A 9,230-nucleotide genomic window follows, 5' to 3' on the forward strand; every position below is an offset into this window, starting at 1 on the left:
TTCAGTAATGATATGGGTTATTGTGGAACATCTTCCCTCCATTCGCATAAGACAATGTATACATTTCTGGTGTGAAATTGCTATCTGTTTACATACACTAATGCAACGTGGTTCTATGCAGTGTTGCCATGTCGGCTTATTATTAGAGACTTTGGGCTTGTTTTTCTGTAAGGTGTCTTGTAAATGTTGGTAGTTGCTGTTTTTGGGCTTGTTTCTAACCTGTACTTGCTTATTTAGACTTGCTTCCATTCGTTTTATTTTTTTTATTATTTTAACCAGTTGTCAAATATTGTCATGAAAAAGTTGTGCCAGGGAGCATTTGTGTTAGAATGTTTAAAACAAATAGTCAATATATTCCACATTTTTATTGCAAGAGTTTTTGAAAATAGCAAATCTACTAGCAAGCTCACAACGCATCGCGACACATTGTAAGCTTGTAGATCTGCTATTTTCAAATAGCCAATGCAGGCCTGGATTTAAAGTGCTCATGTGGCCAACAGTTCCTTCTTTTGGGCTTGTTCTCCTAGACCTGGTTGTGTATTTCTCACGAAATATGGCAACACTGGTTCTACATCTACAGTTCTGCACCAGAACCGATGTGAACCACAACGTCACACATTTTGTTGTTTCCTCCGTATTGTATGTTTACACGGAGCCTCAAGGTGGAGCGTTATAAAATATTTCCATTCTGGAATGGGTTTTCACTTTGTTGAGCTTTCAACCCCCTATAATGCAGATGCCATCTAAACAGAAGGCACATCTATATTTTATTTTGACGTTTTTTCCAGACACCATTGTCGTCTACACTGAGCATTAGAATGACTTAAATTGTAAAAGAACATTAAATAAATATAGGCACTCAGGGTCACCTATACAGGTGAAACCTTTACAAACAATACAGCCAACTTGGACACATTTACCATGTTTTGCAAACTGTGCCCTTAGTCTGCAGTCAAATTTATAGTAGAGGCCCCAATCAAGAGAGAACAGCTACAGGTGAGCCTCCCAGGTGAAATCAGTATCTAATCATGGCCAACAGGGAGGGGGAGAGAGGAGACATTTACTTGAATAGCGAGTGAGTGCACTTTAGTCATATTTTTGAACAGGTACTTTACCTCAGTATTTGTATTTCACTCCAAAACATTTGCACGACATGTCATAGTGGCATGCCTATATATGGGCGTATCAGGTTTGTTTATGTTTATGTCTGAGTCAGAGTGATGTGGCCGTGGTCCGCCCACCCTCCCATTAGCCAATTTTAATATAAGATATAAATTGATTTGTTGGGATAGTCAGTGTGCTTAGTACAATTTGAAGTGTAGCCAGGTGGAAAATAGGGTTCCCACAAATGACCACTAGATGGCACTTTACCGTTGTGGGTCTTCTCAGACTCAGGGTTCCTCAAGGGAAGCAGTAGTAGAAGAAAGAGGAAGTGAAGCGTCTGCCATCTTACTATCACTTACTTGTGAGGAGTTGTGGAGGAGTTGTTGATATTATATAAAGTGGTAAATATACCTAATCTGCTCATTCTGTACAAAATTATCAACAGATATGCAGTAACATGATTGTATGGAATGTAAAAAATGTAACGTTTGTCAAGGATGGTCATATTCTCCATTTGATGTTTACAGATTGTGTTCACATGCACTTTGAGTAAGTCAGCAGAGAAGTGTCATGCAGCTGTGTTCTGCAAGCATTGTAAGTTTATTTCTAGAGAATAATTGTTCTTGTTTATGTATTGTTTGGGAATGTTTCATTTTGTGCAATATGCTGAAAGTATATTTGTATTCATTGTATAGTGCTGAAGAAGATTGATGAAACCTGTGTTACATGTGCATCTGTGTGAGCACCAAGATTTCATGTAGTGAGTACATTCTGAGATTTGTTGAGCCACTTTATTTCATATTAATGTACCAAATATTTACTGTTCCGTGTAAAGTGACTGTATGTGATTTTGTTTGTTTTATTTTATTTTTGTTTAACAGGAGTTTCACTACAGTTATTTGTGCATTAGTCTAGTGAACTGAGAACTGTGACCAAGGCCTGTGGTCAAGGACTGTGTCCTATGAGAAATGTCTGAGACAGACCAATGTGATTTTGTTTGTTTTATTATTTTATTTTGAACACTGAAACTCTAAAAACCTTATTATATTAATATTGCTCTCACCTTCCGAGAGTAATCAGATAATAAAATAACCCCAAATACAGTCTTGTGTCCGGTGTCATCCATATCACCAGGTCACAGAAGCATAAAAGGGACACAGGTACTCTGACAAACCCCCCAACACTATGACTCATACATTGTCAGGCAGGTGTCAGGCTACGAACCCCGTAGAGCAGTGGTTTTCAACCAGTGGTCCTTGAGGGAGTACCAGGGGGTCCCCAGCGAAATTAGTTAACATAGCGTCACAATCATTTTAACCACTTAGCTTTGGCTATTCAAAAACAGCAGATCTACAAGCTCATAGCGCGGCACTCGGTGCCGCGCTATGAGCTTGTAGATGAATGAAACTTCCTGAGTTGATTACTTGCATGAAGACAATGATTTATCGTATTACAAGTTTTCTGAAATTGTGTATTTAAATATGCAAATTAGGCATTAGGAAAATATGCCCAAATGTGTATAACTTTCCAGAATCAACATTGGAACATTGGACAAAGCCAGAGTCAACATACTTATTTCATTTTGTTAAGATGTTGGAGTCAAAGGTTTTTAACGAGGGAATATTCAATATCTGGCTCAATTTTGGGGCTCTGGCTCATGGACTACATGCCTAATTTGCATATTTAAATATACAATTTCAGAAAACTTGTAATACGATAAATCATTGTCTTCATGTAAGTAATCAACTCAGGAAATTTCATTATGATAACTTTCGCCTGTCATGTACGTATGGGGAAAATAACAAAATGTGTGATAACCATGAAAAAGCTACTCCTGTGGAAAGGTTATCATATATTTATTTACTCGTATTGACCCTATGAACAATTTAATGGTTTGTGTTTAATGTTTGGTTTTGCCCACTCTTTCGATAATCATTGCTCAATTTTGAGGCTCTGGCTCATGGACTAGAGGCACTAGTCTCGTTCATTGCAGAGGACATGAGACCAATACACATTGTGGTAGGGAAGGGATTTAAACACGTAATAAAATCACTGGAGCCACTGTATATTTTGCCCAAGTGAGACAATATCTCTCATGCTCTTTCTGCAAAACATAGTTCCATTCGTGATCAGGTTAAAAGCGAAATTGATATGTGCTCTGCTGTCAGTTTCACAACTGATATGTGGACCAGTCTACACATGGAGGCATACATGACGGTGACAGCTCACATGATAAACAACGACTGGAAAATGAAAAACTATGTGTTGGAGACTAGGTCCATGGAGGAGGCTCACACAGGTGTAAACATCGCACAGACTTGGAGACGTAGCCGATGCTTACGCCATACCCACAAAGAAGAGAGCTGCAGTTGTTCGCGACAATGCGTCCAATATGACTCAGTGTCTCAATGCGCTGTGCGGGGCATACGCTCCAGCTGTGCAAAAAACACCATGACCCTGTAAACCGTACCGTGGGATGTGCAAGGAGACTTGTGTCCCACTTCAAAAAGAGTTCCAAAGCAACTACGGTGTGAAAGGCTAAACAGAAGTCACAGCCAGGCGAGCCAGTAGTCGATCACAAACTAATTCACGTCACAACTCGCTGGAACTTGACGTATTCAATGCTCCAGCGTCTGTGTGAGCAACGGTGGCCAATCTCGGCTGTCCGGTCTGACCGAGACATCACTAAAAGAGCGGACCGAGCTCTGGACCTGACAACAGCCCAGTGGGCCATCGCAGAGGATGCTGTAGCCATCTTAAAGCCCTTCGTCACTCTGACTGAGCTGTTGTCAAAGGAAGGAAATGTGTCCTTATCAGCAGTAGTACCAATGCTGATTAATCTAAAAAGAGAATATCTGACAGAGGAAGATGATGACAGCCCCGCCACAAAAGCTCTGAAAAGTAAACTGTCGGAGGAAATTAATAGGAGGTGGCGACTCTCAGACCCAACTGATGCTGCTGTCCTCTGCGCAGCCATGGACCCCCGCTACAAGAAATTAAAGTGGCTGTCCGACGAGGGAAAGCAACAGGTCCACACAAAGGTGACACGTCTGGCTGAGCGCCTGGCTCTCCAGGCTGCCTTTGCTGACAGTGACGGGGGGCGAAGAAGTTGCCGGCTTCACCGGCAAAGAGGGCTAAAACGGACCGAGAGATCGTCGTTGGCCGACTCCTCTTTGTGGACGATGAAGATGAACCCCACAGTGGCGGTATTGCAGAGGATGAACTGACTGACTTTTTAAGAGACAAATCCAAAGCGTAAACCGGCCCACTGAAATGCTGGGGGTTAAATCAGCACCGCTTTCCCAAGTTGGCAACTCTAGCAGCAGCGGAAGCTAATGGGGATCCGAATAAAGAATGAAGAATAAAGATTAGCGACCCGATCGAAGGTCAGCCCTAAGTACAATTATATGTTTAATTGCACCCTCGGTTGCTGTGGTTTTTACAGGGCTCAGGCTGAGGCTGGTTGGGCTACGACAAGGAGAGTTTCAGGCTCGGCATCGCTGCTTGTGCTAACCTCTGTGATTTACAAGGCTAATCTCAAAACTGGGAGGCATGCGTTAATCCGACAGACCTTTCCTCCGACTATGTGGCATCCGCGTGCGGTTAGGGTTAGGGTGCGGGTTTGGTTCGGGTTTAGTATTGGAAACGTCGGAGCGCTGCGCTGTCGGAGGAATGCGCTGTCGGACTAACGTACTGCACCCCTCCTCTGGTTGTATGTGGTTCCTACTGCGTCGTTCTCATAGAGTTAAAAATAATAGAAAGGGAACCGGATGGATATCCCCTCCCATCCACTTGCATTGAGTTGCTCATCCAGCGCATGAGGCGAAATCACCCCTTCTTCCGGGTTGGAAAGTGTGATGGGCGTAGCCTATTTGGGGCCACTGTGACACGTTCTGCGTCACAGAAGTGACACGTTCTGCGTCACAGAAGTGACGCGTTTTACGTCACAGAGGTGCGCTGAATATGGCATATATGCAGCATATATATACAGCTGATACATGGAATGGTGGACTGTTAACAGCCCATTCCGTGTGCAATGCGCATGTGCAAACTACATCCAACATGCCTGCGCCCTTGGACGCCGACATGACAACAACGGTGGGAAATAAATTAGCATCAACATCGCAAACATTTCATTCCTAAAAAGTAATTTGAATAGTTTATGAATGAAACTCATCGCGTGGTTGTAAGGTGCAAAGAGCCAAAGTACTAGTTGAAGAAGTATTTTAGGTCAAAACTAGGCTAGGCTAGACTAAACTGTTTATATGTGCTCTTTTCGTAATGTTGCTTGTTTTATGTATGGGGACTACGGATGAGAATTAGCATTCTTGCTAAATCCGGTGTATTTACACGGCATTGTATCTGTGGTGTTTAATTTAATTAATATGCGCTGTCCCTTCCAAATAACCATAAATAAAGTAGCATAATGTTCCACAGACGAGTTTCTCACATGTTTTCCAGAGGGAAGAATATTGTTGTGGGTCTGTTGGTGCCTCATTGTTTTCCAAAACCACCAACTGTCACGTTTCATCAGAGATTTGGATTTCAAAAACGGTCCTCCACCATAACTCTGCATACTGGTCTGCCATTGATGTTGACTAAATTACTGACTGTCGATGAGATCTTTGCTCGAAGATCTCTGCAGGACTATTGTAAGAAGCTGGAGAGTGATTATGGTGAATGTTTGAAACTGGTCAACAACAACAACAGTATGACAGGAGACCAGGGGGGTGAAGAGGAGCTGAAGGCAAAGAGGACTAAAGTATCGCGGCTGGCACCGCTCATCCACTGCATCAGAGCGCTGGAAACCAAACAGAAAGATATGGCAGAGACTGAGTCACTACTGAAAGATGAAGATCCAGACCTGCGTGAGCTGGCAGACCTGGAGAGAGAAGCCTGTCTCAATGACATTCATGACATCAGACATAGGATCCTGGGTCTGTTGATCCCTGAGGAGGAATTGGACCAGAGCGACCTCGTCCTTGAAGTCACAGCTGGGGTCGGTGGTCAGGAGGCAATGTTGTTCACAGCTGAGGTATTTGATATGTACCAGGGTTTTGCTCAGCACCAGGGCTGGGCCTTCGATATCCTTGAGTACATGACCAGTGAGATAGGTGGGTTGCGGCACGCTTCAGCCAGCATCAGTGGCCTCCAGAGCTACAAGAGGATGAAGTTTGAAGCTGGGGTCCATCGCGTCCAGAGGGTCCCCAAAACAGAGAAACAGGGACGCATGCACACCAGTACCATGACTGTTGTTGTAGTGCCACAACCAGCTGAGATCGCTTTCACTATAAACCCTAAAGACCTGAAGATAGAGACCAAAAGGGCCAGTGGAGCTGGAGGCCAACATGTTAACACCACAGACAGCGCAGTGAGAATAGTGCATTTACCTACTGGTGTGGTGGCGGAGTGTCAACAAGAGCGATCACAGATAAAGAACAGGGAAATGGCCATGAAGAGCCTGAGAGCCAAACTCTTTTCCATGAGACTGGAGGAGGAGACTAGCAAACGCTACAATGCACGCAAAGTACAGATTGGTACCAAAGCCCGGTCAGAGAAGATCCGTACGTACAACTTCGCCCAGGACCGGGTCACTGATCACCGTGTAGGGAAGACTGTCCATAGCATCAAGGAGTTCCTGATAGGGGAGGAGCTACTGGAGGAAATGAATTCCTCCCTGGAGGATTTCTCCAATCAGGAGATGCTCATGGACCTCCTTGGAGAAAATGAGTATTGACTGACTCTCTGTCAGTTAAAAAACAGATAAATCTTTGGATTATAGACAATGAATAGTCAAGGATCTTTGTAGTGCAACAGAGTGCATCATCTGTACTAGAAATGTGCTGGTTCCAAATGGTCAAATTCCATGTACAAACTGGTAAAAATCCTTGACCTCTCCTGAAACGGAGCACTTATTTCAGGAATTATGACCTGCCTTAAATTGTATGTAAAAACTTTATGGAAATGAACAGTATATATTCTATGGCAACACATGGAATGGAAGCTTCCTGGTGAATCTTGTCAAACCTATTGCACATGTTGTACTATTGTGTTTACACTGACCAAGGAAACCCGAAAATAACTTATTCTGATCTGGTAGCAGTGTTATACAATAAACAGCCATAAGGGATAAAAATTAAAATAAAACAGCCCATTCCGAAGGACTGTATGGACATTGCCACTAGTGGGCCTGTGATATTATCTAATAATTACATTGTTTTGCATTTGTTCTGTTGTTTTTTTTAACTCTGCCGTGGGGCAGCTGTTACGAACGTTCAGGGCATACTGGCCAGCACTGGCCTATATATGGATATTATAAATGGAGACGACCGACCTACGAAGTCGTCATAGAGACCGAAGACGTGTCATAGGTACGGAGTATGACATCAGCGAACCTTTCCCAGAAACTCCATATATGGAGATAACCATCACGTCCAGGACTGACGCCCTGGTCCCATATGTGGGCATAACTGACATAGGCAGCTCCTTATGAGGAGATGTCTGACACTATCTGACATCACTGCAGTGCTACCCACAGCAGGATAAAAGACGCTGTACGTCATGGTTGAAACCACTCTTTCTCCACCGACACTCGAATCAGCCTTAAACCCTTCCAGAGTAACCAGCATCAATACCAGACGGATTAATCACCAGCCAGTTAAACACAGATCACAGACCCCAAGGACGAGGAGCTGCTCCAGAGAATCAATACTACTAGCTGGCCGTACAACCCAGCCAGGCCGATTATCACTTAAGACAATGTGTGTTACGTGGGTGATATAACATGCTTTGCAGAGTTGGTCAATTACGCAGGTGCACAGCCAGCCTGTGTCAAACATTAAACCAGGTTACTGCATCAAGGCAGAAGCATACGATACCTGACCTGACGTATGACTATGGTGCCTTGGAGCCCCACATCTGTGCTGAAATAATGCAACTCCATCACAGCAAGCACCACGCCACTTATGTCAACAACCTCAACGTCACAGAGGAGAAGTACCAGGAAGCACTTGCAAAGGGTGATGTGACGGCACAGGTTGCCCTCCAGGCTGCTCTGAAGTTCAATGGCGGAGGCCACATCAACCACACCATCTTCTGGAAGAACCTCTCACCAAATGGTGGAGAGGAGCCACAGGGGGAGCTGATGCTGGCCATCCAGAGGGACTTTGGCTCCTTCCAGAAGATGAAGGAGAAGATGTCTGCTGCTACTGTGGCAGTACAGGGCTCAGGCTGGGGCTGGCTGGGCTACGACAAGGAGAGTTGCAGGCTCCGCATTGCTGCTTGTGCTAACCAGGACCCTCTCCAGGGAACCACAGCTCTTATTCCCCTCCTTGGTATTGATGTATGGGAGCATGCTTACTATCTGCAGTACAAGAATGTACGGCCTGATTATGTCAAAGCGATCTGGAATGTCATCAACTGGGAGAATGTTGGTGAGCGTCTCCAGAAAGCCAAAGGTGAACTCTAATAATCCTGGCCAAATTACCCCACCCCTACCCCTCGGTAGCAGCGGTAATCCTCTCAGTAGGCATCAGATATGGCTCCAAAAATGGTTCAGCAGAATTTTTCAATTCCCAATTCAGGGCTTTACATTGCCATAGCGTGCGCAAAAATGTCCCCGAAGCGTTCTGATCCCCCTTATCAATTACTCCCCCTCCCTATCTGCCCCCTCAAGTCCAAGCCCAGTTCCAAACTATGAACCTGGGTATCGCCACACTCCCCTACATACCCCTAAAGTACATACTCCTACTCCCCTCTACCCACTTCTTCACCCTTCACGACCAAATCCACTAGCACCCTGATACCGGAAAGGCCTTGTGGCAGCACTGGCACACCCTAGGACTGTAACAATAAAAAAGGATTTATTTAAATGTTTTTCCCCATATACATTGATTGTTCCTTTGAACGTGTTAAAATGATTAATGTATAATTGTTATTTTTGATGTTGTACTCTTCATGGCTGTTCTTGCCTCCTTTGCTTTCCACCCCGTTGGGACATCCGGCATTTTAAACATTTTTAATGTTTATAAGATAAAATTAAAAAAAAACATATACCCTAATGATGACACCCTATGGAGGACTTGTCCCGGCCTAGCGCCATGGGACTATTAGTGTACCATACCATT

General features: G+C 44.1%; 2 protein-coding genes across 2 annotated transcripts; both read left to right on the forward strand.

The window, feature by feature from the left end:
• Positions 1-5,478: 5,478 nt before the first annotated feature.
• On the forward strand, positions 5,479-6,841 carry LOC311051606 (peptide chain release factor 1-like, mitochondrial; the record flags this gene model as incomplete). The annotated part of the gene is made up of 1 exon (XM_084066186.1): positions 5,479-6,841. The coding sequence occupies exon 1, from the start codon at positions 5,531-5,533 to the stop codon at positions 6,839-6,841; it is 1,311 nt and encodes a 436-aa protein (XP_083922312.1). The 5' UTR covers positions 5,479-5,530.
• Positions 6,842-7,871: 1,030 nt separating this feature from the next.
• Positions 7,872-8,572, forward strand: LOC311051607 (superoxide dismutase [Mn], mitochondrial-like; the record flags this gene model as incomplete). Its single annotated transcript, XM_084066187.1, has 1 exon — positions 7,872-8,572. Exon 1 carries the CDS (start codon positions 7,889-7,891, stop codon positions 8,570-8,572), a length of 684 nt encoding a protein of 227 aa, XP_083922313.1. The 5' UTR covers positions 7,872-7,888.
• Between the last annotated feature and the right edge of the window lie 658 nt (positions 8,573-9,230).

This window comes from Gymnoscopelus microlampas (assembly GCF_963454915.1).
Source record: "Gymnoscopelus microlampas genome assembly, chromosome: 9".
NCBI classification, from domain to species: domain Eukaryota; kingdom Metazoa; phylum Chordata; class Actinopteri; order Myctophiformes; family Myctophidae; genus Gymnoscopelus; species Gymnoscopelus microlampas.